Consider the following 23,081-nt stretch of genomic DNA (forward strand, 5'->3'; position numbering starts at 1 on the left):
TCAAATGAACTTGACTATGGTGTTATGTTTTTCATAAGATATTTATGACATTTTTTTTAATTTATGTCTAAATAAAATCTATACAAATGACAAATAAATGCACAAAAATCACATCTTCATTGCTTATAGTCCAGAATATAAACAAATATCAGCGAGAACTGGTTTAAAATAATGTCGGTGAAATTTCCGAGGCTTTCAAATGCATCACGACCAGAGAGTACCTGGGCATTGAAAGGGAAGTGGATGAAGAAGTTTCCGCCTGAACTTCTTGTTTAAACAACGACCTTGCCATGGCAACAGCGCGATTTTGTGTCTTATTTATCATCCTCGCCGTGGCTTTAGCGGAAGATGCTAAAGTAAAACACAAAACTGCTCCAAAACCTGTCCGTTTATTCACCGAGGAGGAGCTGCAGAGATACGACGGCAGCGAGGTAAACTGTTGGAGAAATAAAATCCCGGCATGTGCTGCTGAAAATGAACTCGCGTGTCTACTTGTGCGTGCATTTTTTTTTTGTTGTTTTTGTTAAGAGTCATCTATATTTATCATCGCTCTTTCTTTTCCTATTATAGGAGGGCCAGCCTATTTATATGGCAGTAAAAGGGGTTGTGTTTGATGTCACCAAGGGAAAAGGTAGATGTAGAAAAAACATTATCTAACTCCTGGATTCAAATCGGTCATTAAAGTCAGTTCTAATAAAAAGTGATTTAACACATTAGAAGGCTTTCTCTATAAACTAACCTGACTCGGGTCATTTGCTTGTTAGTCTCTGCTGTCAGCGCGTTGATTTTAATGTGCATTTTATTTCACCCATTCCAGAGTTTTATGGAAAAGATGCTCCATATAATGCGCTGGTAGGTAAGGACTCCACTCGAGCTGTGGCCAAGATGTCACTGGACCCCGCAGACTTGACATCAGACATTGTGAGTTTCAGCTGAACGTAGAGTACTGTGCAAAACTCTTGATTCACCCCTCATTTCTTTATATTCTGCTCTACTTGACATTTAATGCAAGAGATTCCCCCCCCCCCCCCCCCCAAATTTCTTTTTGGCCGTGCAGATTGAATGTAACAGGTAGGGGGAGGATGAAGACACTAAATGCAACAAATACATATCTATTTTTTGAAATAAGAAAAAAACTAGATAACAGAAAATTTCTACCAGTTTTATCTTCTTCATCAAAGAATAGGCAGTTTCTGTTGAGATAAAGAATGTACAGCACAGTGTGCCGCTCTCCTTTTCTTTGTTAATATGAGTCATTGTAGCTCATCCAACAGTCTCACTCTACATATGAGACATTTTCCCATCCCACCATTATGTGGGGTGGGGCAGTGTCACACATTGCTCAGCATGACAATGATCCCAAACACACTGTTAGTGTAGGAAAAGCATACCAGGGTAGAAAAACACACAGTAAAACTCTATAACTGAGCGTTAACGAAGCACTGTGGGATCATCTGGACAGAGAACAACAGAAGAACATCCAAAGAAGATATTTGAATATCCTTCATGAAGCCTGGAGAATTGTTCTTGAGAACTACTTAAAGAAATTACAAGAAAACTGACGAAGACACTGCTGACTAAGTTTAGACTGTGCTGAAGAATGAAGGTGGTCATAACAAATATTGACTTTCATGCTCCTTAGATTTGTGTAAACTCTGTTTTTCACTCACATTCTGTGTTTCCATGTATGTGCAAACATATTTCAATAAATCACTGCACTAATTTCCCATTTTCCCAGCATAAGATAAAGGATGAGGTGTGGCTCAAGGCTTTTGGACAGGATTGTACAATAGTTCATTAATGCTCTGACTACATTTTCCCCCGGTGTAGACACTTTAAAAAGCAAAGTGACTGGAGCAAGTAAAACAATAAATCACAAAGTTTCTGTAACACCAAAGGCCATAAAAGGTGAAAAAATGCAAGACTTCCTTACAAAATGTCACCATTTGAACATTTCAGACAACTTATGATTCATAGGAAATACATTTAAAGGGACAGTTTCACAGACCCAGGTGCAGGTGAGGTATTGACAGCTGTGTGAAAAATATGAGGTGAAACTAAGGTGAATAAATAGGATCTTTTAGGGAACATAAACAACACTGTGCTAATGCGATTATATCAACTTTTATTAAAGTAAAAGTTCATTTAGATCACTTTTTATTGTAAAAGACTGAAGTAATCATCTCGCTGTTTTAAGTATGTTCTTTGCATAAGTGCTAATAGTCTTTCTTTCTAACTCTTAGCAAACGAAATAAATAAAAGGGGGCAAATAGGCAAGCATAGCTTTCCCAAAAAGCGCACCCCTTTTCCCAGGTACAGGTCTCCGAGCTTTTCCACAAGTCAGAATGCTCAAAGGTTAAAAAACACACATATATTAAAAAAGCACTGATTAATGTTCCTTAATTATCTTCACCTCCACAGACAGGCCTCACTGAAGGGCAGCTAAAGTCTCTGGACAGTATATTTGAAGGCACCTACAAAGCCAAGTATCCCATTGTGGGTTACACAGCATCCCGTATCCTGAACGAGGATGGAAGTCCCAACAAAGACTTCAAACCCGAGGACCAGCCTCATTTTCAAATCAAAGATGAATTTTAATGTAATTTCATGTGGTCACTTTACTTGACAAGAATCGCGATGAAGAAGTTTGATACATGTGCAATAATAGGAGAAGCATTATCCTGTTGACTCAAGATTGAGAATTAAATAGCGCTTTAATAGCTTTGACCAGTTTACGGTGCACCAACTACTTTAATACCTGTTGTATCATCTGACTAAGATAAAAAGCGGGGACTTTGGAGTAAGAGTATGCAGATAGTTAACGGTCTCCCGGAGACACATTTAAAGAAGTTTAAGCACAGATCAAGATGCCTCCTGCTCCTCTCACAGTGCTCTAAGCCATTTAATTTCATACTCTAAACATTAGGAGCTCAAAGATCCTTCCAAACTTAAAATAATCTTCATGCACTGTAGCTGCAGTGTTTTGTTTTATTTTTATAAATGAGAGACTGTAGCTGATTATTTTAGTCACTAATCAATTCATTTTTTGAACTCTGTATTTTACTGTGAAACTAAATGAATTATGTGAATGACTCAGTGGAATATTTATGTTTAGGAAACAATAAATCTGCAGCTTTGTTAGTGTTCATCGGTCCACATGTATTCAACTTGTTCGTCTACAATTCTCATTAAAGTCTGAAAATGTTCTAATCTTTTGTTGGTCTCATCCGTGTTCTACCACACACAACTGTGTTACCTTGACACGATCTCTTTATGACAGCCCTCTCTGCTGTCACCTCCAAACAGGCGACATAAATAGATCGTCCGGCCCCTTATAGTCTTGCTTGCTCTGATCAAAGGTCGCAGTACTTAAGGTGCTGAAGCAGGTGATAGTCTTTGGGTGGAATTACGCATCTTGCGCTGCCAGTGGCCACATTGGAAGTAAATCTTTCAGTTTTGTGATAGTAACTCTCACGTCACTCTGCGTAATCTGCTGAGTTCAAAGGGCACGAGCCCTGCCCAGGAGTTTTCGAGCGAGAGCGGTGCTGCGCTCTTTATCAGGCGCACGTTCAGCTGGGAGACGTTCACTGCAACCTGTGACAACCTGGGAACCACTTGGTACTACTCATCCACCAACCGCAGCCAAGATGCCCAAAACGGTAGGATCACCACGATTTAAATGATTATATGTCACTGAAGTGTTTCTTCCTGTTGCATATTCAAAAATGTCAGTGGTGGGCTTATACATTTATTTGTGTGGTTTCTTTGAATTGCTTATGCTGAGAATGACCACTAGATACATTTCAGAGTTACTTGCATAAATACAGATTTAATAGCTTTAATTTCTAATTAAATGTCCTTTTTTTTTTAAAGAAATAAACAATCTGGCCAAGCTTCTTGTTTCCAAGAGTCCAAGATCCTTCTTGGCATTTACTCATTAACTAAGTGTAGAGTTTGACCCATGCTGCTCACATTCCTGACAGAAAAATGCTACTTCAGGTCTGCAACCAGCCTGTCTGCTGTTTCTCTGGGCATGCATAATGCACTGCAATCATGGTAATTCCCTTTAGTGCCACTGGAGTGATTTTTAAATGCTAAGAACGAACTCATGACTGTACAGTTTAACCGCTTTTCTCTGCTCCGTTTGATTTTCTGAGGCACCCTGCACCAAACAAGAGACCTCTGTCTTAAACAAAGAAAACTCTCATGTTCTAAATGTCCGCAGTTACTTAAGCTTTCACCATCAGTCTGTCGGAAAACTGATAAGAACGACTGGCCTGTGCATTACGAAAGCAGCTCTGTGCTTATATTGACACTGCAAGGAGAAAGCCTCTCTTAAGAGGTCATTCTGACGTCTACGTCCATTTGACTGACCTTAAACTAACTACAAATCAAATAAAATTATGAGTCATAGTTGCAGGTGTTGTTTGCGTTGTGGAAAACGTTTTTTGAACAGCTAAACAAAAGAGGTGCGACAGTACCAAAAAGCACAATCCAAGTATAAACAAATTAAGATAATCCTACATAGCTCAACGGTATAAACTGGTGACTGAGTCTAATGGATTAATGATTCATCAGTGATGTCCACAGTCAGTGATTAGTGAGCGATTAAGGTTGTGGCAGGTAGGAAACACCTGCAGGATGTCAGCGAGTTGAGCTATTACCTTATGCATGCCATCACTGGAGGTGGTAACAGTTGAGTAACACGTTAGAGGTTTCACAAATGGATGTTCCAGCTTTTGCTGCTCAAGTTTCGATGGGATTATCTTTATGACACCCGGGGCGTGCTGTAGTATAACTTCATAAAACAATTGTGTAACTGCTACAAGCCCAATCTGGCCTGTGATCAGGGTCCGTGTGTTGAGAACAGCCTGGGTGCTTTAGTGTGTTTTTTTTATGTTGAACATCTGCTCTATAGACATTTTAAAGTGTCATTTCTTTTCCACTTTAATCGTTGTTGTTATAAAACAGGCTGATCTTGACTAACAACGGTAAAGTCAACTCTGCAAGCGTTGTAATCTGCGTATGTGCAACCTTGTGTAACCTTGCAAGAGTAGTCCGAAGTCTAATGAGATAGTGAGCAATTATGGTTTATGAATAATCCACTTCACAGCTCCTTCACACATATGACTACAATATCTTTATGTTTCCAGGCTGATCGCTGATCGCTGCAAACTAATAATAAGATCACAGTAAAATATTTCTGCCCGGTTACAGATTCTCTGAGAAAAGGAAGCTGATTGTTTGCAAATATGATTCATGTGTATACAAAAAGAAATCTCTGTCATCACGTGACTAAATGACCTTTATGCTGCAGGTCAATGTCCGCGTCACCACAATGGACGCGGAGCTGGAGTTCTCCTTCCACCCCAACACAACAGGGAAGCAGCTCTTTGACCAGGTCGGTGTGATGCAGTTCACAAAGCACATCCTGTATTATTTTATAGATCCCGGATGACTTTATGTAGACTGAAAAGTTTCTGTTTCTTTCTTTCTTTTGAGAAGTCTTTCATGCATTTAAAATAAATAAATAAAATGGACTGGCAAAGTGATGGATTAACGCCAAGTAGCAGCAAATACAACAGTGTAAATACAGTACAGACCTTTGAAATACTTCAGCAGAGAAATACTTTCAGTCAGATACACTCGCATTGGTATTTGTTTTGCAGATAAATGGTCTTAACTGTAACCAGTGGGTATTTTATTCCATCAGCAAAGCAACTAGTAACCATAGCTGTCCCACAGATCTAGTCTGGTAAAAGCTGGCCAGTTTAATGAGCCCCTTTGTGATACAAAAAAAAAAATCAAAAAAACAAGCTTAACGTTCTCATTTAAAAGTTCTGTAATCTTATCCAAAGGTTTTATTCTTCAGGGAGAAATTACCGCAAGAGTCATGGAGGAGGTTTTGATTAAAAAGTGAAGAAGCTGTTGAGAAGATGTGCAGGATTTTGTTATCATGTCTCCACTCTGAAGGTTTCCAGGACCATCGGCCTGCGTGAGACTTGGTACTTCGGGCTGCAGTTTGTTGACATCAGAGGATTCACCTCATGGTTGAACTCTGAAAAGAAGGTGAGGACTTGCAGTGATGTTAACCTCTGTTTCATCTACTCTGTTTAGAATTGTTAATTGTAAATGTAAAAACCCAGAGGCCTGCTGCAGTTCTCAGTTCTACATCTTTTTTATTATTAAATGTACTGTATTATTTTTATGTGTCTATTTAATTTGGATTTTTCTGTATTGTGTGCAAGTAAGCATTTAATTGTTAAATCGAGAGTTAAAATACGTGTTGTTCGTAAAAGTAATTTGACCCTTTTTCTACGGGATTCTTGCCCACACTCTGTTATTTATTTAGCTGTCTTTACTACTCTGCTGTAGGAACTTCAATCATATTTTATTCTTTAATTATTGCCCCTCTAGGTGATGTCTCAGGAAGTGAAGAAAGAGACTCCCCTGCAGTTCAAGCTGTTGGTCAAGTTTTACCCTGAGGATGCAGCCGAGGAGCTGATCCAGGACATCACCAGGAGGCTCTTCTTCCTCCAGGTGAAGGAGGCGATTCTGAATGAGGAGATCTACAGCCCTCCAGAGACCGCCGTGCTGCTGGGCTCCTACGCCATCCAGGCAAAGTATGGCGAGTACAACAAGTCGACGCACAAGCCACGTTACATGTCCTCTGAGCGTCTTCTGCCCAAGAGGTGAGTGCGAGTGGATCTGCAGCAGCTGCACATTGGTGAGCAGGAAATCAGTTCTTTGCAACTCAGTACAACTTTACTGCTTTTTTGCAAGGGCAGATTTATGCAGCAGTGATCCGAGTTGAAAGATTAACACCGCATCTATCCTACGGGAACTCTTTACAATTGTGACGTTCCAAAATGTAGATAAAATTCCTCTAACGCTACAACTAGATTTGGCTTTCACAGTTTTATTACTACGAGTGTTATTCTCTCAAATAATTCTCAGACATCAGCTACTCTGATAGTCAGTAGCACATTTTTTAAATACAATTTGTCATTCATCATCTTATTTCCCCTAAAAGTTAGTGAACTGATTATTTTCTAAAATTAAACACATGACCACATGGATGAAGCGGCTCTGTCTTTTTACCTTGCTGAGTGCACTTAAAAGAAGATTAGGACCATTTATCTGTGATTGGTGTAGTTTTTGCATCAACTTTGCACTCATAAAATGACAGAACAGCCGCATCATAAATGATAGTCTTCTGGATAAATGACCTCTTTTCCTTTACAGCAAATCTGGAACTCATCCTGGCTACTAGCCTCCCCGAATTATCGAAATATTAACCAATGTGTGATAATGCCCCTTCGGCTCCTGACAAAGGATGCCGGGAAAGACACAACAATGCATCATGTGTATGCTTTAACCCTGTATGTATACACAGACTGTTTACATTTTCACCAGCATGGGTTGCTGATAGCTTGCTGCTCCCCTCAGAGTGCTGGACCAACACAAGCTGTCAAGGGAGCAGTGGGAGGAGAGAATCCAGGTTTGGCACCAGGAGCACGGAGCGATGCTAAAGTAAGTGAAGGCTGAGTGGCGTAAATTTCCTCCCTCAAATGGATGCTTTCAGGACTTTACTTTTTAAGAATGAACAGCATTTTTGGTCTCACAGCGTCCTGGAGTTTTGTAGTCAGTGAACTTTTACAAGCAGTAAAGTAAAGTAGACTTAGAAGGCTTTGTTCTTATCGTACTCATGATCACTCAGCTTTTACAGATGCTGCAGTGTAACCGTGTTAGCATAAAGGAAAAAGAAATTCAGCAGCAAATAACTCATTGCTGTGTTTTTGATGCCCAAAAAAGCTTCACGCACTCTGTTGTAATGATTATTTGCTTTTTTTGGTTCTAATTAGTTAATAAGGGACATGGATTATTAGGTGGAGGTTTGCCGCCACACTTTAAACCCCCCAAAATAAAGTAAAAGACAAATTAGTCTGTTGAATATTTAATATTTTATTTAATTATCTAATGTGAACAGGGAAGAGGCCATGATTGAGTACCTGAAGATCACCCAGGATCTTGAGATGTATGGCATTAACTACTTTGACATCAAGAACAAGAAGGGCACAGACCTGCTCCTGGGAGTCGACGCTCTAGGCCTCAACATTTATGCAAAGAACGACAAGTAAATCAGTTTTTGTAGTAAATCTCTCTCTCTGTATTTCTGTTGTTTTGTCCCTGCTTTTGTTTGCTGTAACGTTGTTCTGTGCGCTGACCTGATAAAACACATCTGTAGACAGGAGATCAATGCACCAGCGGTCAAACCTCAGTCGGAGGCGTGTGTCAACTTTCCTTTCAGTGGCTGGTTTTAAATAACGCATCTAACTATATAGATGTTGCTTTGAAGAGGTCATTGACCCAATTCTACTACAACATGAACCTACAAACCCTCCCCAGCCTCTTCCTCTGATACCGCATGGGTCAACCTGTCCAGCTGTGAACCTTTTAAAGAAACAAACTTAAAGCTCATATCACACTGTGAAAAATATCTCTTTTTATCCATTTTTCAGGCTGACTCCGAAGATTGGATTTCCCTGGAGTGAAATTAGAAACATTTCTTTCAATGATAAGAAATTTGTTATCAAGCCCATAGACAAGAAAGCCCAAGTAAGTGTTTTATGAGTTTAATAATCTTCACTAGTATCAAACAGCTTTTTTATACCAAGAGATTTTAAACGAAGCTTATGGAGCCCTTTTTGAAAAAGAAAAAAAAGTTGTCTTCTACTTTTCTGTCTTTTAAAGGACTTTGTATTCTACGCTCCACGGCTTAAAGTCAACAAGGGCATCCTGCAGCTGTGCATGGGCAACCATGAACTGTACATGCGACGCCGCAAGCCCGACACCATCGAGGTTCAGCAGATGAAGGCTCAGGCCACACAGGAGAGGCAGCAGAAGAAGATGGAGAGGTGGGTGAAAGCGCCCGGTTAAAATGATGCAGGCAAACTTAATTGGAATTTGAAATGTGTAGGCTTTGCGTTAGGCGAGCGATTGAGCTTTTCCGTGTTCTGCAGGGATCAGCTGGAGAGCGAGAAGAAGAGGAGGACGGCCATCGAGAGGGAGAAGGAGGAGATGGAGAGAGAAAAGCGGGAGCTGATGGAGAGGCTCCACCAGTTTGAAGAGACAACTAGGAGAGCAGAGAGAGGTGAGATAGAAAATTTGACGTAGAAGCTGCATCGCTGCGGATCTTATCTGTTGTATAGTGCTATGAAAAAGGAGATTTCACTGATTTTTTTCTCAGTAGTCCACATTAAACCGTTTATTAACCATCTGCTAACACCTGTAGAACCTTGAGGATTTGAGCTATTACAGGTTTACGGCTTAACTATACATCCATTCATCCATCCATCCATCCATCCGTCCATCCATCCATCCATCCATCCATCCATCCATCCATCCATCCATCCATCCATCCATCCATCCATCCACTTCAGGGTTCCAACTTGAAAGTTCACACTGTTTGATAGAAACTATTACATATGTGAGCTAAAGCGATAAAGGGTGTCCCACATTATAAACATGAACCTTTCATTCTTGGTTAATTTACTTTTTGGGGCGGGGCTTTTTTTGTAAAACCTGGATATTTTAATCATTAATTGCTCTCAAAAATAAAAATAAACATAAATGCCACATCTATATCAGCTCTTCCACTACCCAACTTCAACCGTCATTGCACAGTACTGTATATATTCTAAGAAGAAGATCAGAAAACCCTTTTCTCAAAAGTACTATTGACATTTGGTAAAAAGCCCACCACCATATTAGGTAAAACCCCCTCCTCCATCATCCTCCCTTGCTTCTCCCCCATATGGTGGAATATATATTTGAGAGTTGGAAGGGCAGATTTCAAAACATGGTTTGACAAAGATGTGAGGAGGATGGGAGATCGTTACTTGAAAAGCAACTTTGTTATGTTGGGCGAATTTTGTCAAACATATGATCTTCACAAAAAGCATTTCTTTAAATATCTGCAGTTAACATATTTTTTCCCCAATCATCGGCATTTAGCATTTAAAACGTTCAAATCATTTTTAAAATCTAAAACACAAGGCTCATATTTCTATGATCTTAACAACCTTGATGTCTTATGATAATGAAGACGTGCAGTAAAAATAATAATAAAATTAATTCATAAAACTCTTCTAAAAAGGATGACTTTAACTAATTTATTACATATTTATTTTCCATGTAATTTTGTTACATAAATATGATTAAAAATTTGGCATGAACCTGGTCAGATGACTAGATGACTAAAACATTTTCGTAAACGATTATTTATAAAAAATACATAAACCTTTGATTTGAAATATTTCAGTTGCGACTTACTCAAAAATATTGCTTTATGTTTATTGAGGTAGAAGAAAAAAAATTTAATTTTGGAAACCTTTATTAGAGTTTTGGAACCACCAAAATATTTTAATAGTACTGTATTTTCCTTTTTTCCCTGTAACTTTAATCATTTTTTTCTATGATGTTAACATAGAAATGTTTAAAAAAGAAAGTACCCCGATTTAAGACAAATCAGTTTTGAGTTTCTTATCCTGCATTTTTATAACAACGTACAGTGCTTTATAGATTTCCCCGTGTTCTGACTTTGTCACGCAGAGCTTCAGGAGCAGCTGGACCGGGCCATGAGGCTGGAGGAGGAGAGGAGGAGGGTGGAGGAGGAGGCGGCCCGGCTGGAGGCTGAGAGGATGGAGGCTATAATAGCCAAGGAGGAGCTGGCCAGGCAAGCTGAGGACCAGTTAAAGAGCCAGGAGCAGCTGGTAAGTGTGAAGCACATGAGGGAAAAAGTCCTGATAAATCTCCTGAATTCATTCTAAGCACTTATCGGCTGTTCTAATGGCAGATTAAAGTAACACGGAGGTTTTTTGCTTTTGCTTTCATCACATTTCTAAAATGACAGCATGCCTATTCTGTTATTCTCACGTCACAGTGTTGTGCTTCCTCCTTCAGGCTGCAGAGCTGGCCGAATATAGCGCCAAGATTACTGCGCTGGAGGAGGCCAAGAGAGCCAAGGAGGAAGAGGCTGAGACATGGCACAACAAGGTGGGTCTCCAGCATGCAGTCAAGAGCTCCACAAGTCACAGGAAATACCAGAAAAATGTCCCAGCACAATATCAAATATAAATTTATTGTTTAAAAGAAAGAAAACGATTTATCTGTATAAGTCATCCATAATTTGAATCTTTTGCACTGTAATTTACATTGCATACTTCCTCAAAAACATAACTACTCATGTACTGTAACCCTTGCATCTTATTCATATTAGATTGCTTTGGTTTGAAAGTATAAATTCAGGAGCCATGTTTTAGTGGAGAGGTCAGAAAGGCAGGTTCAAGTTTGCAAAAACCAGAAAGCTTGATTTGTCAATGTCCTTGCAAATTTGGGTATTACTGTCACATATATACAACTAAAACACTTAAAATACTACATTTATATTATAATCAAATGCTCAATGATGCAAACCACCAGCAAATCTAACACACGCCTCTCCCCACCTTTCCTTTTAGGCTGTCGAAGTGGAGGAGAGTCTGCTGAAAACGAAGGAGGAGCTGCACACTGTGATGAGTTCTGCCAACTCAGCTCCTGTTGCTGAGCATGCATCCTCCTCCTCCTCCTCCTCCTCCTCAGACAGCGAGAGTGACCATGAGCACAGCGAAGAAAACAGCACCTATAGCGCCGAGCTGCAGACACAAGGCATCAACTATGACCGCCAGGAGGAGGAGCGACTCACCGAGGCCGAGAAGAACGAGCGCCTGCAGAAGCAGCTTCAGGTTAGTTCAGGGACCTGGAATACATCCCAGATCAGCCGGAGTCTGCAGCAATGCTTAAGACACTTTTTTCTCGTAGCTTTTCTATAGCTTCCAAAACACTTATAGCAAAAATATGCTGTGTTAAAAAAAGCCATGAAATTTTAAGCATCTATTATAGAAGCCCAAATAATGTTGTTCTAGAAATAAGTCTCACTACTCGGCACCTGAGCACCTTTCTTGGAAGAGTTTATCGAGGCATTATCAAAGTTAACTTTAAATTCAATCTTCACTCGAACATAAACATTTAAAACTATCTGTGACTTTGCCCCAAAATAAGGTTTTTAAAAGTTTTTTTTTTCTAATGGATAATACTTCTACCATCATCTTTGAGGCTTTTGAATTCACTCACATTTTCAATCATGATTCGTTGAGGCTCTTTTCCCTCTCTTGTAATACTTCAGGAAAAGAGCCTGGAGAGGGGAGGCAAGGGCTGGAGAGAGCGGTAGAAGAGAGACAGAAGAGAGACATGTGTGAGCAAGAGACAGATAGTTGAAATAGAGAAGAAGCAAGGAGCAGAGGTAGTGAAGGTGGATGAGTTTAAATACCTTGGGGGTCAAGCATTCAAAGCAGCAGAAAGTGCACAAGACAGGTGAAGAAGAGAGTGCAAGCAGGGTGGAGTGGGTGAAGACGAGTATCAGGGGGAATTTGCACCAAGAGTGAAAAGGAAGGTTTACAAGATGGTAGTAAAACCTGGTATGATTATGGTTTAAGGTGATGGTGACATTGACAAAAAGAGCTGGCGATAAGATTTTCATTGGGAGTGACCTGAATGGGCAGAGGGTCGGTGTGACAGAGCAGGATGCAAGTGATATAGTGAGGCAATGGAGGCAGATGATCGAGTGTGGCAACCCCAAAAAGGAACAGCCAAAAGAACAAGATGATTAAATTAAAGATATCACTTTCTAATGGAGGTGTTGCCAAGATATCTGTTGATGAAGTGAATTGTATACAGTTTAATAACTGGGCACGACTCCTCCGCAGGACCTGAGCTCAGAGCTGGCACAATCCCGAGACGATAACAAGAAGACCCAGGACGATAAACTCCATGCCGAGAACGTCCGCGCTGGCCGTGATAAGTACAAGACCCTCCGTCAGATCCGTATGGGCAACACCAAGCAGAGGATTGATGAGTTTGAGGCCTTGTAGAAATGCCAGAGACCTAAAGCTCTCTCACAAATACCTCGTGAAGGCCTTGTTCAGCATTTTAATATAACTGAAGCCAAATGTGATCCCAAACACCCAGAAAAGGCATGGAGCTGATCTGTGTAATAATTTCTGCACGAGTTTTACTTTGCTGGCTGAAACTGGCACTGTGGGTTGTTTTTGCTCTATTCTGTTTTGTGTTGCACTCAAATGTTTCCAATGTGCTGTTTAGTCCCATTAAAATGCTGATGTGCATCACTCTGGAGACCAGATATACTGTATGAACAAAGCTAGTACTAGGGGTACTATAGAACTTATATATCTTATGATAACTAATCAGTAGTTGTTGCAATTTACATTTGCAGTTTTGTTACTGTAACAAACTGAAGTGGTTAAATTTTGATTTATTTAAATGAATGCCTGATGCTTAAAAAAAGATCTTTTTTATTTTATTTGTTTGATAGTTTTGCCAAAGAAATGTCAGCAAAGTGTAGAAAGGTTCCCACTTGTGTTCCAAGAAGCTTGATGTAATGCTGTCATACAAAATGAATCTCAGTTTGCAATAAAATAAAACTGAGACTCACAGCAAATTAATTCATAATTACTCATGAATATTCCTGGTGGTCTGGCCCTCCTCGTCATGTTCTCCTGTATTTTATTTGTGTAAATAACAGTGCAACTTATTTCATTAATATACTTACATAATCTCTCCTGCTTCAAATGTATTGTTTTTATGATTTTCAGAATTTACCTATTGGAGTTACTTTATTTAACCACATGGGAACATTTAATGTATTCTTATGCCGTCCTGTTTGTGTTCAGGTCAGATCTAGAGCATCTAATTTACAGTGAACAGGATACAGCAGACAAAAAGACAAGAAAAGACAAAAAGGCCAAAACTGAAGCAGCTTAATGGTTTCTATATTACATCTTTTATTATTTCTCCATTTGTTGTTTGAAAATGTTCTCCGGTGCTGCAGAAGCATTTTTAATGTTCGGCATTAAAAATGAAACACATGTTAAAAAAACACCAAAGAAAAGTCAGCGAGAAGACCTTAAACTCGGAATTAATTAAACTTCACCTTGTGCAGCTTTGTACTTTTAGGCAGAAGAGAAAATGAAGGCAGGAAAAAAGCTTTTTATGAGGCTATGGCATCTCTTGAATATTGTGTCATTACAGGCATTAAACATAAAAACTTGAAAAATATTCAAATTGTCATCATTTGCATGATTCTTCTCCATTATTGTCTGTGTGAGGAAGGGATAAAAGTTGCATTTAGAAAGATTTAATAGCTGCGTTAGTGAAAAGTGGAATTTGATCTTTTCTGTAACTTTCACCATTTAGTGAAACATGCTGATGTGAGTGCAGCACACAGACAGGAAGCTCAAGTGATGCCCGCTTTCAACTTTGGCTCCCTGTGATGATGTTTGAGGAAACTGAGGCTCCCTGCTGTCACAGGTCAAAACATATGCAGCTGAAAGGACGCATTGTTGTGCATATGACAAAACATTCCAATTGATTTGAATGAAAAAATATTTATTTAAAAAACAAATTGGAGCAATACAGCACGAGGACTAAAAAGTCTCCATCAGGGTCTGACGCAATGATGATACAATCAGTGAAGATTAAATTCTGAAGAAAGCAGAAAAAGAAGAAAGAAGAAGAAAATAGGGGGAGAAGAAAAAAAACATCATATACAACAATGACCGATTATAGTCATCCAAATTATCTGAAACACAAGAAACAGAAAAATGGGGGGGCAGTTAAGTTGATATAAGCTACCTAAATTAATAAGATACAATAAAACACAAACACACAGCTTTAAGCAAGTGTAAATGTCAAAATTTCAAAAGGAACACAATATATTAAAACGTATATAGGAGTTTTAGTAGCCTGTGAAGTTGCAACCCAGAATGTCTCTGGTGAAGAAGTTTTTCTAATCTGTCTCCACCTCTGATATGGATTGGTCCGACGTCCTTATAGTGAACCACCATTAGGTAAGTTAAGTTATAATAGGCGACTAGAAATCTTATGTCTGTCTTTGAACCTCTTCTTTACTCTCAAATAGTAATTCTAATTTTTTCCCCTGTGGATTTTTTTCTTATAATCTTAATTGATCTGAAGAATCCTGCAGCGCACCGTGAGGAGAATGCGCTTTTTTTTAAATATTTGCACAGAACGGTTATCGTCAGGTTGCTAGACAACTTGGGAACCAGAAGAGCCGGTCTGTTTAAATAGCCACTAGGTAAATATTTACGTGTACGATCACATGGATATCAAGTTTAGTTTTTTTTTTTTCTTCTTCCATCTTTTTTTCGGCGCTACCGTTCTTCTTGGAAACTGGAGTAATGTGCTCGTTCTGGCCTCAACGACGGAGGCTGGCCGTGCTTTTGTATATTTAGTGCATAAACTCCTTGAAGATGAGCGCTTTTGCTTGGAGCTGCTACTCCAACAAGCCGCCTCTGACAGTCTGTGGGATTGCCCTGTGTTCCTTTCCTGCGCAATCTAAATATAAGTCGGTGACAAATAGTCCAAATACAGTAGCAACCCAACTGTGATGTGGGGGTGGTGCTGAGAGAACAGCTCCTTCTCCAAAGTCCCCCCTCTGTTGGATCCGGAGTCCGTCAGGAGAAGGTGGCAGAGAGCCTCAGCTCCCACCTGCGCTCGATTTTTCTCTCCCCCTCTCCTTATTATCATGAAGAGACAAAACGCCAGGACTCTCGCCCTCATCATGAGCATCCTCACCTACCTGGTGGTCGGAGCGGCCGTCTTCGAGACCCTGGAGTCGAAGCAGGAGAAAAGTCACAAGAGGAAGCTCGACGCCAGAAAGTACGAACTCATGCGCAAATATAACTTGACCAAAGAGAACTTCGAAGAGCTCGAGCATGTCGTTTTACAGCTCAATCCTCACAAAGCAGGGGTCCAGTGGAAATTTGCTGGGTCCTTTTACTTCGCCATCACTGTGATTACGACGATAGGTGAGCAACAGTTATTTAATCAATACATGTGATGTCTTATTGCATTTCATTGAGAGATGTTCAGCGCAGGGCCGGAGGAAACATTTTTAGAGGTAGTGGAGTCACCGGAGCCCCCCTTACGTTAGTTTGTGTGTCTCATTTAAAACAACAGATAAATAAAGAACACCTATGACTTCCCACAATTCCTGGGGTCTCTTCAAACTACTTAGACAAAGAAAATCCTGTCTGTAGCACTATAAAAAAAAAAATTTAAAACATTTTTAAAGCTGAAGATTCTGTTTCCTAAAAGAGTGGAAAAATTAAACCTTCACTTGTTAGCACATTGTTGCTAGTTTGTATTTTAAATGAGGAGGTTGTACCTTGATAGTATGATTAAAAAACCTATTTTCTTCTCATGCCTTATACAGTTTATTTGGAAACATTTTGGAAATGGATCAGACTTGACATATCCTATAATAACCCCAAAATTTTCATGTGTTTGCTGTGCTCATCAACGCTGAATTTTACTTTAATATTCTTGAACAAAATGAAGCTTTGCTTACAGGCTTTCATCCCTTCTGGGTAGGTAACATTATTCAAAAAAAGCATCTTTTTGTGCAGCAGATCTTTATTCTTTCAGTTATATTTTCAGAGTGGCTGTAATTGGCTTACCAATCAGAAAAGTGATATTTATCTCAAATGTAATAGCTAAGACACACAGAGACATGGACACTGAATCGTTATTATGACTGTCTAAGTAAATCAGAATAATTGTATGCCATTGTGGCTTTCTTGGATGATTAAAGACAAAACAACACCAGGTGTAATTTAATTATTTATTATGGAATAAAAAGATCATTTAATGATGCCATATGAAGAAGAAAAGATATGGAGATGTCTGTGGCTTTGGTTCTGGTTCACTTCAGCATAAGTTATATTTATAAATATTGCAATGTCTATGCTGTCAACAATCTGCGAGTTATAAATAAAGTAGAAGTAAGTTCACTACATTAATGCCAAGCTGAATCGTTTCCCTGGGCTTTCCCTTTTTCTCTTAGTGGGAGTGTGTGTTGGTTTCCTGTGGAATTAAATCAAGCAGCTGCTGTTCTTAGGCATTTATATTAGGTGAGGCCGTCTCTTGCTATGACTCACCACGGCAAAAGAATAGAGGCAAAGATGTCTAAAGATATGCAATATTCCCTGTCTCAGGTTATGGCCACGCGGCGCCGAGCACCGACTCAGGGAAAGTGTTCTGCATGTTCTACGCCCTCCTAGGGATCCCGCTGACCCTGGTCATGTTCCAGAGTCTGGGCGAGAGGATCAACACGTTTGTCAGATACCTGCTGCACCAAGCCAAGAAGTGCCTGGGAATGCGTCACACCGAGGTCTCCATGGCAAACATGGTGACGGTGGGCTTCTTCTCCTGTATGAGCACCCTGTGCGTGGGGGCTGTGGCATTCTCTCACTCGGAGGGATGGAGCTTTTTAAATGCCTTCTACTACTGCTTCATTACACTCACCACTATTGGCTTTGGAGACTACGTGGCTCTGCAGAAGAATGAGGCCCTGCAGAATGACCCTAAATATGTGGCTTTCTGCTTTGTTTACATCCTCACGGGCCTGACGGTGATTGGAGCGTTCCTAAACCTGGTGGTGCTTCGCTTCCTGACCATGAACACTGAGGATGAACGCAGGGACGCCAAGGAGAAGGCATTGCTCTCTGTCAGTAAGCCCAGAGGAGAGGTGGCTCATCTGTTACCAGTCTCAATATCAGCTTCCTCCACACCTGTAGCAGATAACACCACAAAGGCTAAAGATTTAAAAGGTGTCTACACTGAAGTGCTTCAATTCCAGACTATTTGCTCCTGCTTATGGTACAGGAGCGAGGAGAAGGAGCAGGACTCCATACCCAACATGATCCCTCAGGAGATGACATTCTCCGATGCCTACTTGCAGCAGAACAATGACTGTGCTCACTACATGGAGCCTGGCTCAACAGGCTGCGTTTGCAGTCCACGTCAGTGCACGAGCATAAGCCCAATATCAGGCCTACACATTTTCTCTCCATTCAGGATGTTTAAGAGACGCAGCTCCGTGTAGCCTTTTCAGCACAACAGATTTCATTACAGCATAATTTGTCTATAACTGCCAAGTGGGCAGCAGATACTTGGCAGTCCTCAGCAAAGACATGACTGCAAGTCGATGTTTGTGGTGCTACAATCCCAGTAATCCAGAAGCATAACGTGCAAAAAGGGAAAAAAAGCACATAGAGTACTGTAAACACAAATATATATATTTGAGCAACATCACAGTGTTTTTAACTGAGGTGTTATTCGAGGGCATCCAGTATGCTTTGAGGAATCCTGTAGGTGTGTCGAAATTGATCTGGTTAGCTGCACATGAACAATACGTCTGCGCAGTGTGTAGGTAAGAGCAGAGGCTTCGGAGCGGTGGCACAGTGAAAGGGTGACATAAAAAAATGAATAAATGATTAAAACCTGTCAGTCAGCAGCTCTCAAAAGCTAAACTTTGTGTTTTTGGTAATAATCTCAGAGGTGCTGATTCAACTCAGGGGTTATTTCTTAATGTTGTAGCTGGTCAGTGTTTTCCTTTGATAGGCACGCATCATGATGATTTTCTGGACTTTTTCCACCATGGTGTTTGTGACTGGGCTCATATCAGTTGCCTTATGTCGCCCTGAAACAAATCGTGATTGTCAAAGCTTCAGAAAAGCTGATACATACCAGAAATTTCATGTGACTCATGTGTAGCTGCCCCTGGTGTTATGAGACTTCTAGGGCTCTTTGCCCAAAGTACAGGTGCATCACAGACACTACTAAATTATGTAACGTGACAAGTGGGTAGGTTAAAAAATAAATCACATCTCAAGCGCAGTTAAAAAATCCATTTGAAAATAAGTGCGGTGATCACAAGTAGACACTTATCAGCACTGAGCGAAACGCTCTCAACTGGATTAGTTGTGTAACACTGAAATCACTATTTTAAAAATTACTTGTGGGAAGAAGCAAGAACTCCAACAGCCCCATCAAAAAGGAGCATTGCCAACTTTCTATATGTGCTTTATTCATGTCCCCGTGAACATTAAAATCAAAGCTCCTGTGTGTTTAGATCGAGACTTACACAGATAATTTTCCAAATACAGTAAACACCTGGTGACATTGCCAAGATACCCGCTAAGTGGCAGGAGTTTGTTAAAACGCTGATACCTTTTTACCCCCTAAAGCTCACTTATTAACAAGCATTCTGTTTCACTGACTTTTTTGTACAAACGAAAAAGTGTTAAATGTCAAGCTGTGAACAGCTTTTTAGTTCATGTGCCAAGCCAAGTAATCACCTCCCATTAAACCACAAGTTGTATTTTTTACACTGATTAAATAAAAGAATTGTTTTAATGTTTACATGTTTGAGCCACTGAGAAGTAATTTAGAATTAAGGGAATCGATCTAAGCCAAAAACCTAAGATCTAAGACAGATATGAAGCACACCTCTGGATCAAAAAGTAGAAGCAGGCTATTTGAGCAGCAGCTTGGAGTGGCAGGTGGCAGGGGGTACAGTGGATAATAAGCTGGTTGCCAATCACAGACAATTATGTCACAATGGGCTGAGCCTGGGTGATTGATGGAAAAGGAAAAATCCACCCTCAGCTAGTATTTCCTGTGTTTCTGAACCGAGTTTGGTGCTTAGTGGTGTATTTTTCTGTGGGCAACATGATGCGATGTCACACTCAGTTTATTTCCAGCAGCTTCAATAGATGATTAACTTCTTAAGCTATTTCATTTATTTAAGAAAAAAAAGCACTAAAATCTTTTTTATTGATTTTTGGATGGATGCAGAAATTTATTGAAACATGCAAATGTAATATAGAAAACAGGGTAAAAACAGAGTCTCTCGCTCAGATTTTGCTAATGACCACATTGATTCTTTAAAACAGCCTGAACTCTCTAAAGCAGAATTCCTTCTCATTTCTTTATGTAGTCTTCAGGAATAGTTCTCCAGGCTTCTTGAGGAACATTCAAATTTCCTTTTGGGTTGTTGACTCCCTTTTGTTCTGTTCAGTGTCAAGATGATCCCACACTGCTTCAATAATGTTGGTGTCCGGGCTCTGGGGAGGCTGATCCTCAACTGATAGTGTTCCAGGTATGTTTTCGCTGCACTGGGATTGTGTTTGGGATCATTGTCATGCAGAAAAATTAAGCCGTTTCCAAGCAGACACTTTCTAGATGGTATTATATGGTGGATCAAAATCTGATGATCTCTAAGTGATGAAATCTTTGTTCATATTTCCATCAATTTTAACAAGATCCCCAACACCACTGGCTGAAATGTAGTACCAAACCATCAAAGAGTCTCCAACATCTTTCACAGATGGCTGTACGCACTCACAAGACCACGCCTTTCCTTGCTGCTTCCTTTCCTTAAGAATTACTTCTCGACAGTCTGGCATTTTTCATATATTCAACGAATGAAGTGGCAACTAATTATGTGTGTATTAAGTTATCTGCTATGTGTAGGTACAAGACTGGTTCATCCCTTGGGTTAGGTGCTGTTTTTGTTTGAATGATTCATATAGGTCAGTGTTAAGTGGCTTAACAAACAAAGAAAAACATTCCTCTGAAAATGGTTGAAGGACTGGACTGAAAAAGAGTGAAAAAGGACATAATAAGCCTGGAGAACTTAATCAAGACCATTAAGATTTCAAGAAAGTCCGGCTCCATGGAAGCAAATACAAGGAAATGAGGGGTGGCTCAAGACTTTTGCACATACTGTAGCTAAAATTAATATTTATTTATTATTTAAATTGTGGTAGATTAATTTTCTGTTCATCAGCTAATAGATTAAGTAATAAATTATTGTAAATTTATACAAAAACACAAAAGCTGTCAGATCCTACCTGTTCTCTCTGGATTTTTGTAACATGTGTAAACTCTCCACCTGAGGCACAAACACACGAGTCATGATTTTATTCAGTGTTGCTCTGGAAACAAAGTGAACGTCACAAATTCTTGAGGATTTGGCTGTTTTGTTTTTTTCTTTAAACTTTTTTTTTTTTTGGCTTAAGAGGGAAATCCTGAACGCTATTTTATGCACGTCTGGGTCTGATCTGATCTGTGTTACTGGAACTGACCTTTTGTGGTGGATGGAAATAAATCAGTGCTGTCCACACATGATAAAGGAAGGAAAACAATGAATGTGACTTTTTGCCTCATAAAATAGCAGTCAGTTGTACATTTCGTGCAAGTACTGCATTAGTTTAAAGTAGTAGATCACGTTGCGTATAAAGCGCCTTGAGTCTATATAAATAACATTGAATTGAACTGAATTGAAAGTTGCAATGGCACAAAGGTTTCTCTTCTTCTTGCTGTTTTCCATGATGACAAAGGCTTAAATAGTACTTGAACAATCAAAGAGCACTTGAATTTTTTTATACATACCCTGCCAAGGATTGTATGTATAGTTGAGACTATTCATTTGTCCAACAATACCCTCTGATCATAAAACAGTACACAATACTGTACTGTTTTGTGCTATCATAGGGGAAAAAAAGAAAAAAACATCCATAGAAATACCGAAAATTTGAATATTTTATCCAATAAATGAATAATATTGAGTTTTAACTGTTGTTTTCCTGCTCACAAAATCACCATCTACAGGCCATATAAGCTGTAATCATGTGACTTACGATCTCCATGCTGCTTATCAACATGTGCTGTGTGAAAGAAAAAAAAAGCCTGCTGAATGTATAGAAATGACTGTTTGGTCCAGATGGTTTCCCCCTGGGAATTCTGACTTCAGTCCAGTTCTGGACAACCTACAGCAGGTTAGTCACGAGCAAAAGTTTGGCAATGCATCATTATGTCATAGAAACACGTCACTTTGATGCTGCACTTTCAGTTTAGGGGAAGGTGCTGATGTTTGAGCTTTAAATATGCTACCAGAACACAACTCATTTTTTCTTTTTTTCATTTTAATAAAAAACTGATTTGGCTATTATAGACCAATGAGAGAAAGTCTTACTGTTTCCTTGGCAATATGTGTCACTGATATCTGAAGTCTTAAATCACCATTTTCATTAAAGGAATACAGTTTCAAAAATGTAATAATTTGCAATTGTGCAATAAAATAAAGGTATGTGTAAAAGTTGGGGGTTTTGGACTATCTTGTTTAAGGTCAAATATTGTTTTTATATATTATAAATATATAGTATTCTTCAGGAGTGTTGATTCGTCACTCTTTTTTAAAAATATTTCCAAGGATCTGGACTTTCTTGTACGTTTGGTCTTGAGGAACAGTCATCTAGTCTTTCTGAAGGTCTTTCAAAGTTTTGGCTGCTTTTTCACTTTCCAGTCCAGTCCTTGTACCTGACATATCTCAGCAAACTTTTGGTTCTGCTCACTGAAACCTCATCAGCAATGGTCTCAGGTGCCAACAGGTCTTATGGGGTGATGAATCCAAATTTGATATTTTTTTCCCAAGTGGATACAGAGGAGATCAGTTGGTGACATCATCTGGCCACTATCTCATAATAGTTTCAAATTTAAGTGTGAAAATGACCCCAAACAGGATGTCAGTGCAGTGAAGGTATACCTGGATATTATTGAAGTGGAGCTTTGCCTGTCCTTCAAGAAGCCTGGAGAACGATTCCTGATGTCTACTTAAAGAAAGCTTGTCCAATAGAGTTCAGAAGAATAAGAATACTATACTGTATTTCCACATGTGTTTGCATCTTTTAACAAACTACATCTATTTCCCATTTTTCTGAAAAAACAAGAAAAAAAGAAAGAAATGAGAGGTGGCTCAAGACATTTGCGCAGTTCCATATTATGATATCAACTCTGTGAAAAGCTGAAAACTTTCTTCTGTTTTTCGTGAACCCTCAGATTTATTTTGAGCCTGTTGTTATATTTTTGTGTTGAAAACCACTGGTCTGAGTGATTTTAAGTGAAAGCGGTGCTCTAATTTTCCAAAATAAAGCATCATTAAAGTGGATTAGAGGCCCAGTAACAGGAAGCAGGCTCATTTTAGGCTTTATAAAAATAAAGATTTCTTTATGCACCTAGAATGAAATTGATACATCAAAGTGTGCTCAGGGCAATTAGGACCGCATCTCGTTATCAAGATTTGCCTGCCATTGCAA

The 23,081-nt window shown here is 39.5% G+C and overlaps 3 protein-coding genes across 3 annotated transcripts; all 3 read left to right on the forward strand.

Annotated features, from left to right (window-relative positions):
- The first annotated feature begins 213 nt into the window (after positions 1 to 213).
- Positions 214 to 3,210, forward strand: nenf (neudesin neurotrophic factor). The gene is made up of 4 exons (XM_085256605.1): positions 214 to 431; positions 571 to 631; positions 818 to 921; positions 2,422 to 3,210. Exons 1-4 carry the CDS (start codon positions 291 to 293, stop codon positions 2,596 to 2,598), a joined length of 483 nt encoding a protein of 160 aa, XP_085112731.1. The 5' UTR covers positions 214 to 290; the 3' UTR covers positions 2,599 to 3,210.
- Positions 3,211 to 3,463: 253 nt separating this feature from the next.
- Positions 3,464 to 14,175, forward strand: ezra (ezrin a). The gene is made up of 13 exons (XM_085256604.1): positions 3,464 to 3,659; positions 5,318 to 5,401; positions 5,974 to 6,069; positions 6,418 to 6,692; positions 7,450 to 7,533; positions 7,991 to 8,137; positions 8,523 to 8,619; positions 8,755 to 8,918; positions 9,024 to 9,154; positions 10,615 to 10,775; positions 10,966 to 11,058; positions 11,523 to 11,786; positions 12,807 to 14,175. Exons 1-13 carry the CDS (start codon positions 3,648 to 3,650, stop codon positions 12,969 to 12,971), a joined length of 1,773 nt encoding a protein of 590 aa, XP_085112730.1. The 5' UTR covers positions 3,464 to 3,647; the 3' UTR covers positions 12,972 to 14,175.
- Positions 14,176 to 15,058: 883 nt separating this feature from the next.
- On the forward strand, positions 15,059 to 22,574 carry kcnk3b (potassium channel, subfamily K, member 3b). Its single transcript, XM_085258003.1, has 2 exons — positions 15,059 to 15,947; positions 17,136 to 22,574. Exons 1-2 carry the CDS (start codon positions 15,665 to 15,667, stop codon positions 18,023 to 18,025), a joined length of 1,173 nt encoding a protein of 390 aa, XP_085114129.1. The 5' UTR covers positions 15,059 to 15,664; the 3' UTR covers positions 18,026 to 22,574.
- The last annotated feature ends 507 nt before the right edge of the window (positions 22,575 to 23,081 follow it).

Source organism: Mchenga conophoros, linkage group LG19 (assembly GCF_057382185.1).
Source record: "Mchenga conophoros isolate Kocher_MC1m ecotype Shallow Benthic linkage group LG19, M_conophoros_male_GT1.1, whole genome shotgun sequence".
NCBI lineage: Eukaryota > Metazoa > Chordata > Actinopteri > Cichliformes > Cichlidae > Mchenga > Mchenga conophoros.

What these genes read in the sequence shown, in the direction of transcription:
- kcnk3b (XM_085258003.1), top strand. Translation starts at nt 15,665, where the DNA reads ATGAAGAGACAAAACGCCAGGACTCTCGCCCTCATCATGAGCATCCTC. An exon ending in CACTGTGATTACGACGATAG is followed by an intron (nt 15,948 to 17,135) that starts GTGAGCAACAGT and finishes TCCCTGTCTCAG; the next exon opens with GTTATGGCCACGCGGCGCCG.
- nenf (XM_085256605.1), top strand. Translation starts at nt 291, where the DNA reads ATGGCAACAGCGCGATTTTGTGTCTTATTTATCATCCTCGCCGTGGCT. An exon ending in AGAGATACGACGGCAGCGAG is followed by an intron (nt 432 to 570) that starts GTAAACTGTTGG and finishes TTCCTATTATAG; the next exon opens with GAGGGCCAGCCTATTTATAT. An exon ending in CAGACTTGACATCAGACATT is followed by an intron (nt 922 to 2,421) that starts GTGAGTTTCAGC and finishes TCACCTCCACAG; the next exon opens with ACAGGCCTCACTGAAGGGCA.
- ezra (XM_085256604.1), top strand. An exon ending in CAGCAGAAGAAGATGGAGAG is followed by an intron (nt 8,919 to 9,023) that starts GTGGGTGAAAGC and finishes CGTGTTCTGCAG; the next exon opens with GGATCAGCTGGAGAGCGAGA. An exon ending in TAAAGAGCCAGGAGCAGCTG is followed by an intron (nt 10,776 to 10,965) that starts GTAAGTGTGAAG and finishes TTCCTCCTTCAG; the next exon opens with GCTGCAGAGCTGGCCGAATA.